General features: G+C 41.5%; 1 protein-coding gene across 4 annotated transcripts; it reads left to right on the forward strand.

The window, feature by feature from the left end:
• The first annotated feature begins 324 nt into the window (after positions 1–324).
• etv1 (ETS variant transcription factor 1) lies at positions 325–23,000 on the forward strand. Of its 4 annotated transcripts, none has more exons than XM_051076240.1 (13): positions 325–1,238; positions 1,554–1,656; positions 2,184–2,274; positions 2,604–2,651; positions 7,250–7,303; positions 13,471–13,600; positions 14,565–14,753; positions 16,050–16,297; positions 19,024–19,095; positions 19,180–19,248; positions 19,364–19,533; positions 20,782–20,883; positions 22,287–23,000. In XM_051076240.1, exons 1-13 carry the CDS (start codon positions 1,093–1,095, stop codon positions 22,506–22,508), a joined length of 1,644 nt encoding a protein of 547 aa, XP_050932197.1. In that variant the 5' UTR covers positions 325–1,092; the 3' UTR covers positions 22,509–23,000. The 4 variants fall into 4 exon arrangements, with proteins under 4 accessions (XP_050932197.1, XP_018531655.1, XP_050932198.1 ...); XM_018676139.2 differs by having other exon boundaries at positions 19,027–19,095; XM_051076241.1 differs by lacking the exon at positions 19,024–19,095.
• Positions 23,001–24,120: the final 1,120 nt, after the last annotated feature.

The raw sequence follows: 24,120 nt of genomic DNA on the forward strand, positions 1-24,120 counted from the left end.
TTAATGCAATGGTAAAGTTCTGTTTCAGGGGTTTATCCTAGATCTGTCCTGTACCAGGGCAGGAAAACCTTTGTTGCTTGTTGTACTGTAGAAACAGGATTTTACAAATTACAACTCAGCCAATAGATCTGAAAAATCAAGCCTCCTCCTGGCAGTGAGGAGGCTCGGTCAATTTAGAGAATTACTTGCTCTAAGTAGTAATACTAATAATTATGTGTGTTGAATTGTGACCAAAAACATTGTTTTATCTTTTTCTGAAATGATTAGCTGCTTATAATTTACAAACAGACCAGGAGCAGATACTCATTTGGCCTGGGATATGTTGAGAATACAGATCTGCCTCTGAGAAATGTGTGTGTGACTATAGCTCATCCTTTGAGAGTGTACTCAGCAGCGTCCCTATTAATTGTGTCCGTAACTGCATTATTTTAATGCAGGAAGCTGGAGCAGAACTCCATGAAACAAACTTTTCCCACTGCACCACCAGCGTTAGGCTCGGACACCCCGCCTCTTATTTTTCGGCGATGTGTGTTTGGAAGCAGAGCTTAGTTTTTTGGAAGCTGTCCTCAGTTTCGCCCGGTGACCCGTGCTTTACTTCCAGGTCAGTGCCTTCTGCAGGTCTTCGGCACTCTCGACAATGTATCCCTTACAGGAGAGGGAAGAGCTGGCGCTTCCCAAGTCCCTCTGGAGGCTCTTCAAAACACTGTTACCATGGACACAAACTTGACCGGGAGAGGAGTGAGGAGTGTGTTTGTGTGTACACACTGTGTGCGAGGAGAGAGAGGGTAAAGACAGGACTGTGTGTGAGAGAGAGGGGAGGGGGCGTGCAGGTGCAGTTTGCATGTGCGTCCAAGTGTAACTTTACAGCCTGATAAAGTAAACTGAAGTTTGGTGCATAAGCTATTTTCTGCTATTAAAATGACTCTAAACTCCTGAACTTCTTATTAAATAAAAATAAGCGCAGTACACTTCAACGTTGCCACTGACTTTGTCCCGTGCTTACCGCCTGCAGCCGTGCGTGATTGACTGCCAGCAATCTGATCCAGTGAAAGACATTGACAACCAATAGGAAGCGGAGTGCGGCTTGTTTCCATGGGAGGCCCCGGGAGGCGATGCCAAGCCGCTAGAAAGCAACTCAGTGAGCGGGGAGAAGCGCAGGCAGCAGCCGGGACTGTGGAGATCCTGCAGCCGCTCTGTGGCACTCGTGCATGCGGATGTAAGCGGCGCGAGGTCGCTAGGTAAGAGTTTTAGTTTTATTACTTCCTCTTCTCTACAAGTCTAATCTCTCGCGCCGTGCTGATAAATAAAAAACACACATTTCGGAGCGCCCTGCAGCTCGACGCGCTCCTCCTTTACGCACGAATTTTGCAGATTGTCAACTTTACAACATCGCCGGAGGACTTGTCGGTGATTTCGCTCTCAGACGTTAGAGAGAGGCTCCTGAACTGTGCCGTATTAAATGAGCCTCGCGTTTCCACTCGGGAACGCGAGATGTGAAACCGTCATTCACGCGCTCTTTCTCTCTGTTTTCTGTCCGTGTCGCTTTTTTAAAGGGTGGCCGGAGAGGAGACTTTGCAGATTGTTCGTCAGTTAAAGCCACAGCGGTGCAGAATGGATGGATTTCACGACCAGCAAGTGCCTTACTGTAACTCCAAAGTGAGTGATTATTGACTAAAAAAAAGTTGTAACCAGATCAGATAATCTTCTTTGTCTTCATCTAACTCTAACTAAATCTAAATCTCTCCATCCTTATCTATCCATCTTTCCCAGCTTCTTAAATATCTTTTCCTGTCTCTTCCCCTCTATTCATTTCTGTGTCTTATCTCTGTCTTCCTCTCTCTTGCTGCCAAGACTCACTTCTCCCTCAGGGACCATTTAAGTTTCATCTAATCATCAAAGATAAACAGCCAAACAAGGTCCCCACTTCTTTACACAGTAGTATTGGTTATGCACCATGTTACAACTTGTTAATTACATCTAATAAGTGAAGCACAGGTCTCTTTGCATGTGCCAGGCTTTAGAAGTGAGTGAGGCATCAATGAGTGGCTCATTCAGGCTCTTCCATTTGCTCTTTCAGTTGCATGCGTGCTGCAGCCAACAACAGAATCACTGCTCCAGTGAGGAAAAAGAAAACAATTGATTTGTGTCTTTTTGTTTTGTTTTTTTTTCCCCCTTTTTTTCAGAAGCTGCAAAAAAAGACAACGAGCTGTGAGAGACCAGCAAATGACAGAAAGAGAAAATTCATTAAGTCCGACCTGGCTCAGGACACTGAAGGTAGGCAGAGGGCAGAGGGAGAAGTTAATTTCACGGCTCCTAAACATTTAGCAAAATTCAATTGGTTTGTGGCCACCTGCACTGCTAACTACAGAATCTCAATTACAACACAGCGGCCTGTGATGATTCTCACAAGCCTCTGTCAGCAGTCAGAGACACAAATTGACTTGTTATTAGCTGCACACGTGCCCACTGAGCTCCAATGGCACTGACGGTGTATCAGCTCGCCATAATGAAGTCAGTTGTTTCTGATGCTTCTCCTGGGCTCTGATTCTGTTTTTTTTTTTACTGCCTTCAAACCTTGTTCTCTGCTTCGGTTCCCCCTCCAGAGCTCTTCCAGGACCTCAGTCAGCTGCAGGAGACTTGGCTGGCAGAAGGTGAGTGTTTTAAATCTCAAGCAAAAAGGAGGAGAGATGGGTAAAAATGGATAGGTTGTGAGGGGGGAAAAAAGCTGCCTGGAGTTACATGCCTAGCGTCGCAGTCCAATTAAAACCCTGTGTGGAAGAGGCACCTTGTGTGTCATGCATACATTAGAGACTGTGAGCGAGGGGTCTTGAGGGAGACCGAGGAGGCTCTACCCAGAGAGTGTCATCACAAATTACCAGGAGAAGGCTCTCCGACGCTCACTGTCTCTTCTGCTTTTGGCAGGAGCTAACGCGCTGCACGCCAGCCACCACCTCCACCTCCACCTCCACCAGAGCTCTGCTGTAGCCTACCAGCTCTCTCCCTCTCCCTTTCTCTCTCTCTCACTCTATCATCTGCTCTCTCTCCCCTTTCTCTCCCTCTCTCTCTCTCTCTCTTTGCTTCCTCTCAGCACACCTCTCTATCTTCTACAGCTGTACCATCACCTTGTCTTCTTCAATTTCATTTCTTGGCGGCAAAAAAAGAATGGATTTATTTTTTCCGTTTTTTATCGCAGACTTCAAAAAATACAGGCTTGGTCTCTCAAAGTGAAAACTGATTTTTTTAGAGTTATCCAATTCTTTGTTTTTTCATATATATTTTTTTCTCTAATGGCAAGACTTGCTCATTGTGGTCTAACTGAGACGTGATGCTTCAGGATTTAAGTACGAGTGTCCTCTTTCCACCGTGTCTGCAGCACCGAAGTTTTGGTTAGTGGTGAATATTGCTTATCTGTTGTTTGACTTGGTTTTTTATGTGCATGTTTGACTTGGTTACTTGGCCTGACTTTTGACTATTTGCAAGTCCCTAAGATGTAGCTTGCTTTGAATACTGCATGTGATCTGAAAGTTTATATTTCAGGAGAGTAAGAGTCGGCTGCTTTAGAGTTTTGCAGTGAAAATCATGAACATTTTGGGGTTATTGTAAGTAGATAGATTGTAATGTTGTACAATGAGACAGCACACAGTAACTTGGACAAGTTGATTTTAGCCAGTTGTTGCATGTATATAAATTTGAAGTTGAACAAAATGTCAGTATTTTCTCTGCAAATGTGCCAAAGCACTGGTGTAAAATGTATATTTTTAGACACTTTGTAACAATAGTAACACTAGACTGCATCCTGCCTTTACTGCACTGTATTGGTATATGCATACAGCATCATAAGAAAAGAAAAACCAAATTATTTAATACTATAGGTTTACATTGATTTTAAAAAAATATATTTTAAGCTCAGGTGAAAAATGTGTTAATGTGTTAAATTACTGTTTGAGTTATTAGAAGTCCTTATATTTAACTTTGGATACTTAGAAATGATGAGAACAGACTGACATCTACTGTTATAAAGCACAGTTACTAACTTTTTTTTTATATTGCGCTCCTGTTTAATTTCTGGAAAACAAGTCATTTACAATTTGTAATTTAAAAAAAAAAAAAAATCTTTTATAGAACTGAAGCATTAAATGCAAACCTACCCCAAAAAATATCTGTTTAGTCAGTATTCGAGTTTGAAAGCCAGAATTATAGTTGCTAAGTAGAGCTCTCAAGTGCATGATATAATTGAATCAACTTTAATACTTTTTTTTTTTTAAGAACTGAGTTGTAATACATCCTCTGGAAAGGTGTCAAGAAAAATTTTAGTTTGCACCCTTCGCGCAGGTGAAAAAGACTCTCAATCATTTATAGGCTCCATCTATTCTTTAACACATTTGAAAATGCTCGCAGTGCAATCCAAAGCTTTTAAAAAATGAAAAGTATGCTTTGAAACAGATATTGGAGTAGTTGAGCCGACTCTGAGCAGCAGTTAGATTATGAGGTGGCGCCGCGTTCACCGCAGGGCGTGTAAAAGAATAAGACACGATTTTAATATTTCAGTATCCAAAGTGAGAAAAGAGACGGCGGCGGCTGATAAGAGGTATTACTGTTAAGGATTACAGTTCTGCCTGTCATGGATCAATGTGATGATGTACGCTTCAAGATTGTAGATTTAATGAATGACTTCCTGTCCATTAAGATGAAAAGGAATACCTTCCCATTTCTAAGATTTATTAGTTCAGGTAATTGGAACAAGAGGAGGAATTAGGAGAGACGGACTGAATTTCCGACTCCCAAGACCGAGAGGTTGAAGGGGTTTGTCAGCTGACAGGCGTATGTTTGAAACACCCCCCAAAAAAAAAAAACCACAGCTACCCTCCTTCTCCAGTCAGGGTTTTTGGACTCATTTAAGTCCCTTTCTTAGCAGGGAAAAGGTCTTATTCTGTACAGATTTCTCACTTAAATAACTTTTGTTGATGCACTGATTCCTTCATAAAATCCTGGTGCCGATTAGTCTTTGAAATCACACAGGCAAAATATAAAATGTGTTTAAAACTCAGCCCCGCTCTCAGAGCTGTTGCAGGTCTAGGAAATGCCCCCGATAGTCTCAGGCCTCGTGTTTACAGCCTTTACAACTTCTCTCTTTTCATCCTCATCCTCACTCCTCCTTTTTCCCTTCTGTCCCTCTCCCTCTTCCTTTTTTTTTTTTTTTTGTCTTGTTTTGTGAATGGCGGCAGATTTCCAGCTCTGCCGTTCACCCCAGGAGTTTGTTGCAGGGATCAGCTGGCTCATTCACAGACTGAGGCCGGTGACTCATCCATCCTGTGCTTCATTTTGGACACAGAGACACTGCTGCCTTCTTCTTTGCTGTTGTTTTTGTTTTGTTTTTTCATCTCTCCTCTCTTTGTCCCTTTCCAAGTTAGCCTCTCTGAAGTTTCTCTGAGTTTGTTTGTGTTTTAATCATGAGACGAGCTGATACTGAGTTCCCCTCTTGTTTCCATTTTTACTTTTCATGTTGGTTCAACATTTGGCTTTAGTGGTTTTCACTTCTGAAGGGAAAAATAAGACAAGAGTCAAATGTTTGAGGCTTTTAAAAGGTTTGAGTGTGATTTATCTCGTAAGGACTGTGCTTATGTCTGTTTTCAGTTAATATACTATTCAAATTTCCACGTCATGGCCCTTTAAGGAAGCCTGCAATTAAGTGGAGTAATACAGCAAACTAGCCCTGGAAATTAACCAGGCTGACATACAAATAGTATCCAAAAGAACTGTGTACAATAGAGGTTTGATAGTTTTAACTGCAGCAGAATCTGGAGTGAAATCATTTCTACGTCTTTGTTTGCTGCTCTCTTCACCCACTTGAAAATATGGAGCAATTTCTCCTCTTGATCTGTTGATTGTTTACCCTCCTCAATTCACACCTCTGGTGAGAAAAAAAACGTCCCTGATCATATCAAAAGTGACAAAAACGGAAAATCAGTGATTTTTTTTTTTTTTTTTGGTTTGAAGATCTCTAGACATGTCGGGACATGTTACTGATGCTGTGATAATGAGGATCCACCTCATTGTGTGTATAAATAGATGTGCTAATGACACATTTAAATCTCCCTTTGCCTTTCGCCAGCAAGAGTCAAACTTGAGGGACATGGAGAACTGTCGCCGAGTGTAAATATGTGTGATATAAATGTGTACATGCCTAATTGGAGCCGAAGCGGAGCAGGCTTCATTATTTTAGCATTAGCCTGAGTGCAGGGGCGTTTGAGGCACAGGTGAAGCGTTGGAAGGTTTGGAACAGACCTAACTCGGTAGGTACAGGTGGATTCACCAGTAGGGAAGAAGCCAATTAGATACTGTTAACAATGGGTGTTTGGCTGCTGGCAAGGAGTGAGAGCCGAGGCTGTGGAGCAGTCAATGGACAAGGCGACCTCAGGAAGTGGAATTAGGAGGTAGACAGTCACCTAAAGCAAAAATATTATCTCCCTCGCAGCCTGGCAATTGTTAGAAATCGTGCATTCACTGTGCAAGTTCTGTAGTAAATCACTGAAAACATACTCAACATTTCAAGGTTATTTTGTATTTTGCTGTTCTCAAATCTGTAATTTTGCTATATTTCCTGGTTGCTCATAAGCAGTTTTTTCTGATATTGAGACATAAAGCAATGTGTGTGTATATTGATATAATAAGGCTCTAGAATTGACAAGAATAAAAAAAAAAAAACACTGTTAAGATTTTGTTTAATGCAGTTAAATTTTACACCAGCATGCAGAAGAAGAAAAATGAGAATAAGAACAACAGTCTCTGTCTGTGGAGGAGGATAGTGTGATATGATTGAAAGCTCCAGATTGGCAACTAAATGGACCTTTTGTGAGACTGTGTAGTCAAGTAAAATGTCATATGATTTATGACATTTTAAACAACTTTAAAAATAATCCTAATTATTTTTCCACTTGTTTTTAAAATGAGACTAATGAAGATGATTTTTGTCATGAATCTGAAATGAAAATTAAAATTAAAAAAATACTTGGACACCGATGAGAAAGCAGCCAATCCTTGCCCTGATTTCCTGTAAAACATATTTTTCGCAGCTGTGTTCTTTAACCGACAGCAAAAGCAAACAGTGCTGGGATAGGCCGACCCAATATCCCAGGAGACTGTTTGCCAGAGGAGGGTATTGGACTGTAGAGAGCTCTGATCAATGCTGTGTTGTCCATCAACATCAGAGACAATCATTCTCTTTCTTCTTTTCTGCTTGTGTCTTTAGCTCAAGTTCCCGACAATGACGAGCAGTTCGTTCCAGACTTCCAGACTGAAAACTGTGAGTAAGAGACCACGTCGCTTTTCTCTCTGTCTCGTGTGTTGGTGCTTGTGTTTGTGTGTGTGAACATCTGTGGTGTGTTTTTTTTTTTTTTCACTTGTCTCGACTGGTGTGTTTGTACTCGGGGAGAGTGCACGTGGTGGTGTGTGTTTTTCCGTGTCTCTCAGTACCCTCACCTTTGCTTGCACAAGTGCTCTCTGGAGAGCTGCAGCAGTCTCGCAGGTTAGCAGACAGGTGCATGGGTGGGGGTGGGAGGTTATCTCTCTCTCTCTCTGTCTGTCTCTCCCTTCACTCTGTTGCTCATGTACCTCTTACCACCACTGAGATATTATTGCACTGTGACTTATTTGCATAAAGAAACATCAAAATATTGTGGCTGATGTTTTTTAGGGGGTTGAAGTGATATTTTTAACTCCAGGTAGGCCAAACTACTGTCAACTGATGGCTGTTTTGAATTTTTTAAAATAAAATCTTTAAAAAAATGCTCCTCCAAGACCTTTCCACGAAGTGCTTTTTGTGCCAACCATCCAGTGTGGTTAGATTTTCTAAATCAGGCAGTGTAATATTAGTTATTACTACATTTATCCTTTTTGGTTGGCCTTCTTGTACACTGCCCAACCTTCACTGGGGATTTTACAGCATGAAAGAAAGCAGGATTTTTTTCTCACTTTCTCTATTTTTTCCTGCCAAAGAACAAATTCTGTTTCTAAGAATACTCCCTGAGGGTTTGATAAAAAAATTCAATTGCCTGACCTGAGCTGAATTTACTCTTGCAATAGGATGGATGAGGTAGTTAGCTGTACTTCACCTGGTTGTGCACGGTGGTTGCACACGGTGACTGGTGACTTGGCACCGTCCACTTCTGGAGGAAGTAGTGCCAAGGTGGGGACAGAAATGGAGTGAGTGGAGCTCAGTGGGACCCGGAGCGAGCACATGTCTTTCAGATGAGCCAAAATGCCCATGAAACTGTGAGAAAAGACACAAAATCGTGCGTCCACACCCTGCGTCTTCCCTCTGTCCTCAACGGCCTTTAACCTGGACACAAAGTTGAGCAATATGCAGAAGTGGGGATTCTTAGCTAGAGCAAAGAGACAAGGTCACCGTAGACTGTGATAGTGGTAACAGATAACATTTGGGGTAAGATTAAGCAGGGTGGATCTGGCACCAAGGTAGATCACAGACCTTTTAACCCCATGTGAGCCAGATTACAGCCTCAAGCAGGCTCCTGTTGTTTGTCTAGATTAAAACCCAGAGAGGGGGGATGTTTTCTCTTTTTTTCCCTCATTGCTCCTATATCTCCAAACCTGAGGAGCTCAGTCTGACTAGAACAGTATCATCCATATAAACACTTTGCTCTTTTTACTTCATCGTGTGATTCAAGTCACTCCAGAGCCTGAATAAAGAGAACTTCAACATATTCATAGTAAACTACAGTTGAGAGGGTGTACAGAAACAATTAAACCTCATCCTCACTCACGCCCTTCAAATATTTTGCCCCATCCCTTTCTTTCCATTTATCTGACTTGATTTTGCTTTGTTCAGAACACACTACAACAGTCCACTCAGCAGCTGTATGGTATTCAAAACTGTGAATTAGCCTGTCCTAAAATCCAAGATGGAGGATTGTGTGGTGTACAGTAGAGAATCAGAGGTCATCGAGACTGTCCCGTTGTCCTTCAGAGGTAGCCAGGGTGGGTGGCCACAGTGGCAGGAGACTGCTGACCATCTGAATTGTCCTGTTGGCAAACCTGCAGCAGACTGGAGAGGCACTAACAGATGGCGGGAGGGTGAGGGCACCGTGGTTGGGCGCTCGAGCAGGCATCCCAGCCGGCAGCTCTCCCATATGGGTTTCACCGAGCCGAGAGATGGAGGGGCGGACGGTTAGATAGAGAGACAGGCAGAGATGAAGAGGTGGAGAGAGGTTTAGCTAGAAGTTGTACCCAAAAAAAAGAGAGTGAGAGGAGTGAAAGGACAGTGTGTAAAGGATGGAGGTAACAAATTACATGTAGTTAATGTCATTACTGCAACAAAGCGGCTTTGATATGTACTTTGTAAGACTGTAAATATTCTGTTTTTTCCTAATGTCAACAAATCCCACGAAAAGACCAAAACCAACAATGAATTGATTGAAAAGTACTGCCTGTGTGGCCAAAGTCTGTAGTCTGTGTACCATAGAGCTCCATTGTCCAGAAACTATTAAAAACACTAAAATGAGTCACCACTGCCGACTGACATGTTCCCTTATTACGTTGAACTTGGGCACTGTAATAGTTTATTATGTGTCAGCCCCATGTACACTGTCCTGGTGCAGTAAGTACTCATTAGTGTGCTGAAAATAGTGCACTGTAAACTGGCGTCTCAGTAACGTTTGTTAAAAACTACAGTGTCCAGCATTATTTTGAGTCAATCCCAAATCCGCAGCTGAAAATAGTCCCCAACAAATGCATCATTTACTCCTCTCTGAGTGATGTTTGCAAATAACTACAGTGCACAGCTGTTTTTGGCAACTGTGTAGCCTTATAAAAAAATGTAATGATATATTTGTGACCAGTTTTTAAGGATTTACCAGACTTCATTGAATCAATACGCTTCGCTGTGTTGTTGGAGAGAGATGGTTTAAAGCATTGTTGGTTTTTATCTTCTCACAGTGTTTGTTGACAGTAAGTTAAAATAACTGAATAGCCTTTTTCTAAGTCACTGTGTTTACTTTTACTTGAGAACAATTTGACTCAAACATTGCAGCTAGCTACGTTTTAAAATATCCTCCATTGCAGTCTAAATTTTTCACCTGTCCATATACACATTAAAATCTTTATCAATTCATTTAAACCAAAGACAAAGTTAACAAGTATCAACTGAAAATTCTGAAAAATGTCTTTGATAGCATAGTTAGCACTAGCCAAAGTAGGCTAATTTATCCACCTGTGTTGTAAGTGTAATTGTTTGCTAGTCTGCTAGCTAGCTAGTTGGTAGCATTAGTAAAGGAATCAACACTGAAGCAATGTATTTTAGAAAATGAATCAATTTAATAATACAAAAACATGTACTGAACTCAGGCTACAAGAAAATAACATTAGCCCTAAATGTTTAATTCACTGTTCAATGTGTAATCTTACTCTGGTAGGTTTACATCTGCTTCGATAAAATTAACATCTACAGTAAAGCAACAGTATTTTTCACGTCTTGGTATTCTTTTCAGTTGATAGCTACAATGAGAATAAAATGTGGAAAATGACTAAAAGAAAAAAATGATGTCGAGGAAGGTAAAGAAAGAAGGCACTCTATGCAGAGTACTGTAGAATAGTACTGTTAGACTGTATCTGAGGGCAGATTTGAAATTCTTTTCCCATTGGTATCATTTAATATTTTCATTGCCTGCATGGATTTATCACCTCTCTAGAAGCTGTGGCAGTTTCCCTCAATGTCGACTTCGCACTCTCCATCCGTGCAGCATAGAAGCAGCATGTGTGCGGCCTCGAAGCAAAAGTGTCCTCAGGCTGAAGGAGGAGAAGGAGAATTTTCTTTGTCTCAAACTCCAACACAGATGCTTACTATTAGCATAACTTAGCAGGGAACGAAGGAGTAGAGGAGGTGTAAAATGAGGCCACACGTTACCAGCAGATCTGAGCCTCCATCATTTAACAGCAAAGGCGAGCACCTACAGTAGGTGAAAATGGAATGGAAGGTTTTTCGCTGTTGCCAAAAGACCTGTATTTTTTTATGAATGGACTGGAGAAGTATCTGCCAAACGTAGGCTCTGGTTCTGCCAAAACACACAATTTGTACCTGAGAGAACACAATGTTTGAAGCCAAGAGTTCTTTGATAATTCACTAAAAAAGACTGGCAGAAAAATGGCAGCTAAAATGAAATTATTAGAACCAAGTTTTGTAGGAAAATGGAAAAGAACAATAAAGAAATGAATAGAGCACCAAATATTTCCTTACATTTATGACAAAGCTGAAAAAATGTGACCACACTGATTATTCCATTTAAAATAAAGACTTCTGTTAAATCTGTACACCAAAGACCAAAGAAAATTACAGAATATTTTACTTAATGGAGCAGGAAAAAAAAAACATTTGCATTCAAAATAGACCCAGTAATTGTTCTAACTGCTTCTTCTTTTAAACACCCTACCATCTGAGTTAATCAATATGTAGATAATGAGAGCAATCAAGCAGTGATGGGCATGACATTCTGGACTAAAAAGGAAGTCTCTGTTTTAGTCAGAGCAATGCCATCACTATTGATTTGTGTACCTTGGCACCCCACTGAAGAAATCTATTGTGACATTTCCATTTCTAATTTAAGGCCCTGTGCTGCAGCACACGAAAAGCTATTGTTAATAGATGATGTGACGCTTACAGTTAAACACAAGATTTTGTAGACATTGCTCATACATTTCATATGTAAAAAGAAAAATCCAGAGACTGACGCTGATTCAGTGTTAAATGAAGAAAAGAAATGTAGCATCAGTTGAGCTGTAAAGCAGAACTCTAGGGAGTTGGCTCCTGTAGCAGACTCAGAAAAAACAAAGTCATGTATGTTTGTTGTAGATAATTAAAGTGACAGTGAATGTGATGTCAACAGGCAAAACATAAGTATTGTTTTGACTCTGTAAGCCTTTAACGAGCCTCTTCCAAGCCAGCGTCGTAAAAGGTCTCCCCTCAGGAAGTGTCTCTTTGACCTCCGATCGATGACCCAGAAAGGTCAGGCCCCCAGCGAGGGCTGCGAACAACCCCTGAGCTTTGTCATGCCGGGCCGTGTGGCCCGTCCCCCAGGGGCTCGGCTGTGCGTCAGATGGGGTGTTGGCAGATCGACCCCTGCTCGTACGGCAGCTGTCAGTCAGCCGTGAGAAAACTCCCCAAAACATCCTCCTCTCTCAGCTCCTCATAGCCCCAGAGACCTTCCTGACTGTGGGTGTATGTAAAAGAAAAATATTCCCAAACCGCAAATTTGGGTTTTTGGGTCATCACATGTCAAAGTGTTTGTACTTTAGTTGGAGCAGGAGTTGATGGATTTCCTTTTTCCATTCATGAAATTCTTTGTTTTTAACTTAGTAAAAGGCCTGAAACATCAGTTAAAAATCATCCCCTTCAACCGCGACTGGCCCTCTCCCGTGTTTGATAGAGCTCTGTGGGATGGCCTCAAAGCTGCTTTGTGTGCAGTCGCGGTGAGACGGCGATTGGCGAAGCAATCCGAGCCTGACTTCATTCTGACTGACTGGGTTTTCGTCAGAAGCGCAGCCAATTGGATTAGCGTTGATCATGACTCGAGATGATGGGATGTTAATCAGGACTGATCAGGCACTTAACAGCCTCTCAGATGCACCGGGCTCACTGTGGGGCCATAGGTAGAGGCCCCCTCCCCTCCCCTTCAGATCAATGAGCCCTGTTGTCGTCGTCTGGAACGTATTGACAGCCAGCTGAAAGCAGATAAAGCATTTATAGGAGCTCGCCGCACACCCAGTTTTATGTTTGTCATATTTCACTAACAGGGTCCCCGTCAGGAAAAAGGCAGAACAAATGAGATTTGAAGTGAGTTGTTTGTGTAAGTGATGGCTTGAGATGTCAAATCCTTTTGGTGGACGGATGCAAGTCTTTTAACTTTAATATATTCATCATGACTTCTCTTAATCAATGACGGCCTGGTACACATTCGGGCAAGTAGACACACTTGTGTATGTACTGAAATGTTGCTGTTTTGCAATCTGGGGAAAGCTGCTGCATGCCGTCCACAGCTATTTAAAACCAGAGTGTAAAACCTGCAGTATTTTCTTCACAGACTTGATTATTTTCTTTTTTTGTTTGTTTGTTTGTTTTTGCAGAAATTAACATATGTGAGGACAGAGGTGGTGGCTCAACCCAATATAAATAACCGCTAACCCTAAATTAGTGTGAATTCCAACTGTTTTTCTGTCCAGTGACTGCACAAATTCTATTTCAAGCACTTACTCACCCTGCCAAAAATAATATTCTGCTGTAAACGTGAAAAAATGCTGAGCACCGACAAAAAAGTCATCAGCACCTTCTTCACAAAAAAATCATCTGCATCTACTCTCGAAAGTCACATTATATATACACGTTTCTATTTAATAGAGAGGTGGTTCATTGTCGCTCAGTATCTAAATGAGTTTTTCTCCACCTTTGTTCCTCTCTTGGTGCAGTGGCTTTCCACGGACTGCAGCTGAAGATCAAGAGAGAGCTGCACAGCCCGTGTTCAGAGCTGAGCTCCAACTGTAGTCAAGAACGGCCCTTCAAACTCCAGTATGGAGAGAAGTGCCCGTACAACGTCAGGTGGGCATCGCACAACGCCGATTGAAGACTTAGAATATCTTTAAAAAATACCCAAAATATTCCTCTTAATGATGTCTCATTCATAAAAGAAGCTGTAAAAACAGAAGTCTGTTATTTCACACGTTATTTTACATTTTTTATTTACCTGAAAATTACTTCGCACATACTTGATATACATTTCAAATTAAATGTTCAAGACAATGCAGGTATCTCTTATTTTAAATCTAAAGCACATTGAGACAGGTACAGTCATGCTGCGTGTTGCTTAGTTACACTCAATCTTGAACTGATTTGATTTGTAATATATTGCATTCATCCTACATGCTTGTGTGTGCTTGTATAATGACCTTGTATGCAGAGTGTCGTCTTGAAGCTGTGTTTTATAAGTGGTGAATCATATGTATGATTCATTTTCTCCCCTGGTGACGTCTGCTCAGATGCATAGAGGGGACCAAAAAAAGACAAAGACATTTGGCAGGGCTTGCTTTACATCTAAATCTCCACAGTGTACACCGAGAGGTGGTGTGACATATCCACTAAAACCTTTGATTTTAAAAGTTATGATGCAGAAGGATGAATTTAACATGATTAAGAGTGCAAAAGGAACCTTCACTCACACAACATGGAAATCACTTTTAATCTGTCTTTTGTTTGCAAATTCAAACACATGTTGACTTGAGTAATGTAAAGTATCAGTAAGTAAAATTACAAAATATGATGCCAGATTCGATTCTTTTTAAATCCTAACCTATTTTTCTTTCAATTTTTAAATATTTTTTTATTTTCATCTGGAATATCTTCCAAATTTGGGCAGGATCAGTAGTATATGATTTTTTCCTGCACAAGATATAACACAAAACATATACTGAACCTCCATTATCTCCAGAAGGAATCAAACCCCAAACTCTGCCAGCACTAGAAGCATCTTTGACTCTTTGTCTCTTTGCCCTTGTTGTTACCACAGTGCCTATGAGCAGAAGCAGCCTGCAGGAATGAAGCCCTCTAGCCCAGTGACGCCCCCCTGTAGCACCCCTGTGTCCCCCCTCCATCATGCCTCACCCACGGCAGCCCCAACGCCCAAACCAGACAGGACCTACGCTCACATACCGCCCTCACAGCCGCTCCCTGACAACGCCTACTCTATGGACCACAGGTACTGCAGCCCGCAGCCTTTTACATTTACATCACATTTACATCAGGGGCTTTTAGCTGGCGGATCTACTCAGAACAGATTATAATAAGGTCACAGCAGCAGAAGCACATCAGAGTTTTAGTTACAGTAAAATCTCTGTTCGTGATTTCTAACTGCTAAACATGAATGACAAAGACATATCTTAATGTACTGAAAAAACTTGACTTTATGCAGAATTTATGATGTTACAGCAGCTGGTTCTCACCCTCTTCTGCTTGTGACCCCTTAACATAAATCAGTGTCTACTTTTGACCCACTATCACCGGTTGCATGCTGTACTTAGGACTTATTACCAGATCAAAAAACAGGGTTTTTTCAGAAGCTTGAAGACGTAAAAGAGGTAAAAATTATCCAGTAATTCACAAGACGAAAACAAGCATCAGAGGAAAGCCGGAACAAATAGATGTGTAGCATAAAAGCTGAATGTTGGGTTGGGTGTATTTGAGCAGTCAGCAGGTTAGCTACCTTACCTAAGTAACTTAACATGGCTAGGTTGCGTTTTCCAGCTTTTAGTAGCAGGTTTATAGGATGAACAGTTGCTATGTTTTTCAGTTTTCACCAACCCTAACCCAGAAAAATGTGTTTTGGCCACACCCACTGAAGTGTAACTCAACCAATGAAATGATTTCTGCCTTCAGAAGAGCTTTGTAACACTGTGTGAAGTGTACATTTTAAAACTGTACCTATCAACGTCCTACAAGTCGACAAGTTGAAATCTTTATTTACAGCCAGTGAATATAAGGTTCATAGCCACAGAGCAGGGGAGAGAAATGAGCAGACACTCTATAATACAGACAAAATATGGGCTATACTTCTTTATATTTGGCCATTAATGTCATATGTTTTAGGTTCTCTGATCAGGTGTTCATTATTAATCTTTGGGAACTGTGTATGTAACAAAATAATTTCAGTTTAAAGGTCAGCTTCCTGTCTTTTGTTTCTTTCAACTAAAGCTCAGTTGATTAGTTGATTGTCTGAAAAATATGTGTTTTTTTAGTTCTGGCTTAGTTGTAAGGTTTGGTGTTTTTATTTGTTTTATTGTTTTATTTAACTGTTGGTTGAACAAAAAACGAAAATTGTGACTGTGGGGTGTAGGTAATTGTGATGTGATGTGATACTTAATTGACCAAAAGTTTAATCACTTAATCAAGAAAATTTAGCCAAGTCAAATTTTATTTAAATAGTTGCAGCCGTGCTTTCAGCCAGCTGTTTCTGTGTACCTGATAATAATGAATCCACTGATTTGCGTGTCTTCAGATTTCGACGTCAGCTCTCAGAGCCGTGCCACTCGTTCCCCTCCCCGCCGACGATGGCTCGGGACGGCCGGCCCATCTACCACAGGCAGATGTCAGAGCCCAACATCCCCTTCCCTCCTCAAGGCTTCAAGCAGGAGTACCCCGACCCCCTCTTCGAACACCCGGCCATGATGGGGGCGCCGCTACCCCACGCATACCCTGCCACCATGATGATCAAGCAGGAGCCCAGGGACTTCACCTACGACTCAGGTGAGAGGACTGAAAAAATTCTTTTGTGTGTTACCTTGAACTCCTGAAGTGAAAGAGCCAAGAGGTGAAAGCAGCCTTTTTTTTCTTTTTCTTTTTCTTTTTTTTTTGCTGCCAGAGCGTTATCATTTCAGGAATGGGAGAAGACATGAGAGGAGGGGGTGGCGTTTATTGAGTTTGCCCATTATTAGGGCAGGGGATCTGGTTTTGCCGGGTGTCTGCACTGGTCACCATTTCCTGTGGTGCTCTAATAGAAAAGAAGGGGGGGCCAAGCCTGGTCACAATCCAAAATCTGCCCTCCCACGCTTGTCCGCTCCCTTTAGTTAGAGAGGAAAGGGACCTAATCATCAGCCCGCGGCCTCTGCGGAGCCTGAGGCTACATCAGGACATGAATGAACATACGCGGGACTGCTGGGTTCATTCACAAGGCGGATTGAGAGGACCCAGGAGAGGCAGAGCTGGAGGAGAGTGTGTGACCAGTCAGGGAGAAAAGTAACCTCTTCCCATGGCGATGAGCTCAAGAAAAACACTGTGGGCGTCTTTAGGGTTTTTCCTCTCTTTGTTACTTTGCTGCTGTACAGGTTTTGTCATGGAGGAGCCAGAAAACTCAGATTTTTTCATGTTTTTCTCACTTTCCAGTGGCAAGTTTACTTTCCCATTGATGTGTTCACTGAGTTTCACGAAGCCGTGTGGCTCCTAAATACTAATTAACACCACTGGATAATTTCAGAAAAAAAACAGCTTCAGTGCAAAAACATCCTGCTTTTTGACAAACTCTGTAGCTAACAGGTTGCATCCCACTAGCAGCATGTGTCAAGATTACGACTGCAACTAACTTTACTAATTATTTTGTCTAAAAATGGCAGTAATGGCAGTTCATGTAGTCCACAGTCACGTCCTCAGATGGCTTGTTTTCTCCAAACCGAAACATATTTGATGTATAATCACATAAAACAGAGAAAATTAGAAAATATACGCTTTTAAGAAGCTGGAACTAGTCAATATAATTGGCATTTTTGTATGGTAAATGCAAAATCAAAATAGTTATGGATTCATTTTCTGACATTGGGCTAAGCTATTAGTTATTTGTTTATTAGATGATTTTATTTGATGTTAGATGCACATTTTGCTTTCTAATAATGGAATTAAGTTCAATTCCTAGTTTGTTAACATTACAATAAGTAGTGGTCCACACTGCAAAAGCAAGAGCACCAAAAAAGTAAAGAGAGAAAAGGTATATTTTCATTCAAGTGCTAAGAGGTCTTGCCAGTGTTGTGTCCACGACTGTACTTTCCTATGTATCCAAGATGGAGCATCAGAGTGAATTTATTAGCAGTCACAGTGGAGCATGTTGACTGGAGCAGGCCTGTTGGAAAGGATGGGAGGGGAGCTGGTAATTTCATTAGCAGCAATTTCCTCTACAAGCCCATTACTTGATGAAGTTCAGAGAAATGTTTATGGGCCTAAATGAAGGGCCTCAGTCTGTTTATTGAACATTCACTTTGTAACCTGTTTGGCTGTTTTTTGATCGCAAGCCTCGGTCAGTGATGTCTGTGTTGTGGGAGGTCCTGACATATACAGTAAATAGATAAGTCAATATGGACAGTACTGTAAAACAAACCAGTGATAGAGGCCTCTGTGCAAAAGTGAAAGTATTTTTTTAGAGAATTACGTGAATGATTTTAATCACAAAATCTTTCATTAAATTTGTATAAGGTTATATTTTTTGGGTTAAGAATTATGCAAAATCCATGATGAAAAGAAATAATATGTGGATATGTGAAAGGAGTGCAGGCTTCCAGACTGAGAAGTTGACAAAATGAGACAAAATGAAGCATCAATATTAGACAGGCACCACCAATCATTTGCTCATTTTATTTTAGAACTGGTGAAAATGTTTGTCTATAACATTAAACATTCACGACTGAATAAGCAACAATGAAGGTGAAAGAAGAAACATCTTTATTCATCATTTATTAGGACTTTAATGCTCAAAATCTGAGCTAATCTGTTTCATCAGGATCATGTGGGTGTGTTTTAATCAGATTTGAATGGCAGTGGCCTGGTGACATAAACAAACAACTCATTTTTTTATTTAAATGATTTCAATTGCTTAACAAAATGTACATGTGTTTTCCCCAGCTGAGTCCCACCCATTTCAAACCAGTGTAAAGATCACACGGAAAAAAAAAAACAGAGATCTCATGTTAAATGTCCAAAACTGTTTGTCACACATTGTGTGTTCATGTAGGATTCAATCACTCATAGTGCATTTTTAGAGCCTTTAAATCACACACAACTTTTTAGCTGTGTTTAGCTAACCTGCTGCGACTGCACATTCACTGAGAAAAGTCAAAGAAACCAACACCTGCAGGTCGGTTTAGTTTTGATCTGAATACGTGTGTAAAAGCATTATCTTGAGCCCTCGCGTTATGAAAAAAACTTACATCATGTCAGTTTGTGTTTTCACACAAGCGCCGTGTTTTATTCAGTAGTAAATCTTCCTCTGAGTGGAGACGCTCGGAGCGTGTATTAACGGTGTGATATAGTGAGTTCGCCGGTGGCTGGGAGCCTTTGCGATACTGGTGCTGGAGGGCATATTCTTTAATCAGAGCCAGTGGTGCATTGAGTGAACAGGCTTTGACTGCTCTCAGATAACTGAGATAGTGTTCTTAATGCTGCCTTCGGGCCCTTTAACACCCACTCTCCCATTCTTGCCTGGCTTTCAGCAGAAGTGCCTAGCTGCCATTCTGTCTACTTACGGCAAGACGGCTATCTGGCTCACACTAACAGGACTGAAGGTACTGATGATGATACGAGTGGATGTTGTGATGGTACACTGTGGGTCTTTGCTGTACATCAAATGTTCCTTTTTTGTTTTCCAGGTTGCATGTTTGACAAAGTGGCGAGGCATTTCTACGATGACACCTGCGTGGTGCCCGAAAAGGTCGAAGGTGAGTTTTCCCCAAGTGAGCTAAATACCTACAATACAAATAACACTAATAAAACTACTCCGTGCGCAGTTATATTAGAAGACCACACTTTCATGGTCTGCCATGTGTCCTCCAGGTGACATTAAGCAGGAGTCAGGCCTGTACCGCGAGGGCCCGTCGTACCAGCGCAGAGGCTCGCTGCAGCTCTGGCAGTTCCTGGTGGCTCTGCTGGACGACCCGTCCAACTCCCACTTCATCGCCTGGACCGGCCGCGGCATGGAGTTCAAACTCATCGAGCCAGAGGAGGTGAGAGGCTCAGGGAAACATTATTACAAACATGTCTGTTCACATATATTTACAAACCTGCTTCTTTTTTCCAATTCTCATTTTTCACACAAGTCTTTTAGCACAGCCTCAGACATCAGTTGGCATTTTTCACTATGTTGTGTCATTTTATTGTCTAAAATTTTAATCAGTCAAGTGTAAAATAATCAACAGATTAATGGATAATGAAAATAATCACATTCAGAGTGCATAAGCTTGAGAGAAAGCATGTTATGTCCAGATGAAAACAGACAATGTCAAAGGTCAACATCTGAAGAAGAATGAATAATGTTCTCTGCTCTTAATGTGGTCATGCGAGGTCTGGATTTGCCATAATAGTTTTCTTGTTATTTATCTTGTACTCAGCCACATCCAACCGTCTGACCCTCATGCCCAGCCCCTGCTAAATATTTCACAGGACATATTCCTAAAAATATAACCCATGTTGACGGTTGGGCCTTTTGAAATGGAAACAGAGGCTGGGTCTGTGTGCGCCCACATCACACACACTGGGGCTCAGTCACTGTTGCTCACTGTTGGAGGATGGAGGAGGATGCAGGGTGCAGGCGGGGGGTGGGACTGTAGAAAGAAGGAGATAGAAGGGTACCTGGCAGCGGTCCACGCAGCCCGACGGTGTCCAGAGGCACGGGCCAGCTGCAGCTAACAGGGGGGCCTATTCATGCCATCAGGTGACCAAACGCACTGGATTTGGGACACCACCGGCAAATGATAGGTAGCAGCTTCTGCCTTTTCACCAGGTGTAGCATGTCAGCGACTACAGGGACAAAAAGACGGTGGTTGTTTTTTGTAATTTTTGGTGAAAGAGTCGTAGAAAGAGAAAGATAAGTGAAGAGAGTGAAAATGGGGACAAGAGTAGAAACAGAAAACAGAAGCTGAAGTGAGCGCCGTGGGGCTGTGGGTTTGGACTGCGAGGCCGGGTGGTGGGTGGTCTGGTAGACAGGTGCTGTAACATCTGCTGCCTCCTCCGCTGGGTGTGTGACAAGCTCCTAATGAACACATCCCTGGTCAGGTCTGCTCAGGCTGGACGGCACTCTAATTACGGTTATTAGGAAAAAATGGATTAATAAGTTTGTTTAACATTTCAGCTGCCGCAACATTCTTGTCACGAAATCCGGTCGACTGTGTGCATCTTCGTGTCTGTGTTTTGCCATCCTTCTCCCTGTTTATGTTTACTGACGGTCTTTGTGTTGTTTATCTGTGTGTTATAAGGTGGCACGTCGGTGGGGGATACAGAAGAATCGACCAGCGATGAATTACGACAAGCTCAGCCGATCGTTGCGCTACTACTATGAGAAGGGAATCATGCAAAAGGTACAAAGACAGAGAATTTATACCAACAATAAAAAGAAAAAAAACATCTGCAGATTCAAAGCTCAGTTTAAATTAGCTTTAAACAAACAGATTGCTGATGATCCCACCACTTTAAGATGAAATGCCTTGGAGTTCACACTATAATAGCCTGATTGATACCACCTGTGTTAAATGAGAGGGCTGTGCTAACGCTCCGCCCCATGGTAGCTTATATAAGGGGGGTGGAGCATCTCAAAGATGGCATACCTGCTGCAGAACAAAGAACTGAAATCTTCTTCGTAGTTTAGAAAATACCTTATTCAGAGCCCTTTCTATGAAAAGGACATTCTTTCAGTACCAGCAGTGAATGATTGGAGAAAATGGAAAGATTTCTTAGACCTCGGTTGCACTTAGTTTACAAGAAATTGACAAATTTAACTGTCTCACTCCAGCTGGAAATAATGCAGTGCTTCTGTTGGATGTCAGTCCAAATGTTTCTCCAAGTTACTGCTGAAGTTTCACCATGTGTCAACACCATCCACAATTCTTTTTTTATTTTTTTCCAGCTGTGAGCAGGGTTCTTTTGTGCACTCAATCAGTCAAATTTGTGCAGCACCTTTTATACAAGAAACTGAAATGCTCTGCAGGTGACTGACAAGCTGATAATGACACAGTATAAATGTAAACAGTAAAACAATCTTAGACTGATGCACCTAAGAAATAAAAATGATGAAAATGTAAAAATAAAACCAATGAAATAGGATGTGAAACAGGAAAATTGTGTAAATCAATAACATACTCAAAAATGTATTTATTTTTTTCTTTTTTATCGAGTCACTTTTCCGGAGTGAACCTGCTTAGCCTCAGTATATAGTATAGGTTTCAGGGCACAGCTCGTCTCACTAATTGAATAAACCTTGGTGGGTGGAGCTGAAGAACTGGGCAACATTCAAGCAGGCCAGTTAGTAATCAGGCAAAGTCAAATGGTAGAAGGAAGCCATAAAAGACAAATCCATGTCAAATCTTTGTGTAGAGATTATATGTCTGTTTATGTAAACTTCTCCCTCATTCATCACATTTTTAGCTCTCTTGGTTTCACCAGGGGGACATCTGAGGCAGAGTGCACTCAGATGTGATTTTGTTTTTTTATAGACTGACTTTGAAATTAGTTGCAGAGTTTTCCAAAAATATTGAGAGAAAGAAGAGATCAGAGTACATGTGTTTCGAAAAATGAGGTTGAAAAAATATAATCTGTTGCCATGAATTGAAAAATTAATATTTTTATCCTTTGATGGGTTAAGATGAAAGATTTTCTAGGAAATATAATGAAGAGTCTCGAAATGTTATAGGTTTTGCATTTCGGGTAATTTGATGGTCTGCACCTTATCTCAATTATCTCCACCTCTGCCTCCGTCTACATCCAGGTGGCCGGTGAGAGATACGTCTACAAGTTCGTGTGCGACCCTGAGGCCTTGTTCTCCATGGCGTTTCCTGACAATCAGCGGCCGGTGCTGAAGACGGACATGGAGCGGCAAATCAACGAGGAGGACACGGTGCCACTGTCGCATTTTGACGAAAACATGGCCTACGTACAGGAGGGGCCCTACTGCCAGCCACACCCCTACAGCGAGGGCTACGTTTATTAACGTCAGCCCCGCAACCACACACACACACACACACACACACACACCCTCAAACACACACCTCCACTCGACCCTCCTCCCCCCGCCTCTTCCTCCTCCTTACACCTGAGACTGTCGTGTCCTCTAATTCACAGTCGCTCCAGGAATAAGACTGAACACACACATGCAGTGGAGCTTCCCCCCTCTCTCTCTCTCTCTCTCTCCCTCTCCCTCTTCCTCTCACATTAAACACACACATCCTCTTTTTTGCTCTTGTCTTTCTGACGTCCAAGCCGCACAGCAGGATGGAGAGTGCACTTTATGGACAGGAACGGCGCGGTGTTAACCTGCCAGGGGCTAGCTATGTGGTTGGCTTTTTACTGTTTATGTTTGTACATTCATGTGGGAAACATTCTGTTTGTTTCTTTTTTTATTATGATTTCGAGCATGTGGCGTCCCCGTGAGACAGGACTCATCGGCTAATTCGTGGTCACCCAGCGGACTGAATCTTAGACTTTGATTCTGCAAAGAACAGTCTCGTCTACACACGTGCAGCAAATCGAAGGATGATCACTTTTGTTCGACTGTCTTTTAGTTTGTCCTCAAACAGCCATCCTGTACTTTTATGCTCATTTAAGTGAATACTGGCGACGTATTGTAACGATACTTTTATGGTGAAGTAACATGATTATAGACTTGAAAAAGTAATGTGATAATAAGAGACATTTAGCTACCATCAGTGAGAACTGCCTCGCCACCAGTTTGAACACAGCACCTCTGTCTGTCAATGATCTCTGCCCCTCCTCCAGTCAAACTGTAGATCTCATGTCGGTGTTTTTGCTGTAATGACATAAAATCGGATCATTCTCTCAACGACTGAAAACCTTGTGGGTTAGTAACGATGAGACGGTGGCACACAAGGACGCGCTCGAATTGTACCGAACTGTGTGGATGAAAACTTCTTTTCTGCATCACGTGAACGGCCTGTGTTTAGGATAATCAATAAAGCCACAGGCCGCCTGTAAAATAACTCATTAACTGTAAACAGCAGTTTCCTTTGTATTCTGAAACACATCAAAACCACTCATTTGTCATTCAGGTGTTCAGTTTTTAAATGAATAACGATGAAACTGGTGAAAGTGTATGTACAGTTAAAATGGAAACAGCAATCAACCAGTCAACACATCCAGGATAAAGTTTGCATCCCCAAATAAAAAAGACAGAAGTGATTTCATTGGTAAAGACAATAAAAGGTTTAAAAAAAATCAACATAAAATCAAATATTTCCCTGAATTTCTTTTTCTCTTTTCGTTCCAGGTGAACATGAGGTGTATATTTTGCTTTAAAAATGTTGCATTGCCATTGATAGGTTTGCTTTTTGGTAAAAAAAAAAAAAAAAAAAAAAAAAAAAACAAAACAAAACAAAAAAGGTATAAGAAATATCTAGAGTTTTATAATGTAATGAAAAAAAATTCATGTTATAACAAAATAGTGTTCCATTGTATAATCAGGTAAATGCACATTTTGTTGCTGCTTCAAATTGTAAGTGTATTTTCTAGTCTCAAGATAAAAAAAAAAAAAGAAAGAAAGAAAAGAAGTGCGGCAGCTATGGCTTGCTATTCTGAATTTCTCATTT

The sequence above is a fragment of the Lates calcarifer genome, linkage group LG15 (genome assembly GCF_001640805.2).
Source record: "Lates calcarifer isolate ASB-BC8 linkage group LG15, TLL_Latcal_v3, whole genome shotgun sequence".
NCBI lineage: Eukaryota > Metazoa > Chordata > Actinopteri > Centropomidae > Lates > Lates calcarifer.

What these genes read in the sequence shown, in the direction of transcription:
- etv1 (XM_051076240.1), top strand. Translation starts at nt 1,093, where the DNA reads ATGGGAGGCCCCGGGAGGCGATGCCAAGCCGCTAGAAAGCAACTCAGT. An exon ending in AAGCGGCGCGAGGTCGCTAG is followed by an intron (nt 1,239 to 1,553) that starts GTAAGAGTTTTA and finishes GCTTTTTTAAAG; the next exon opens with GGTGGCCGGAGAGGAGACTT. An exon ending in GCCTACTCTATGGACCACAG is followed by an intron (nt 14,754 to 16,049) that starts GTACTGCAGCCC and finishes GCGTGTCTTCAG; the next exon opens with ATTTCGACGTCAGCTCTCAG.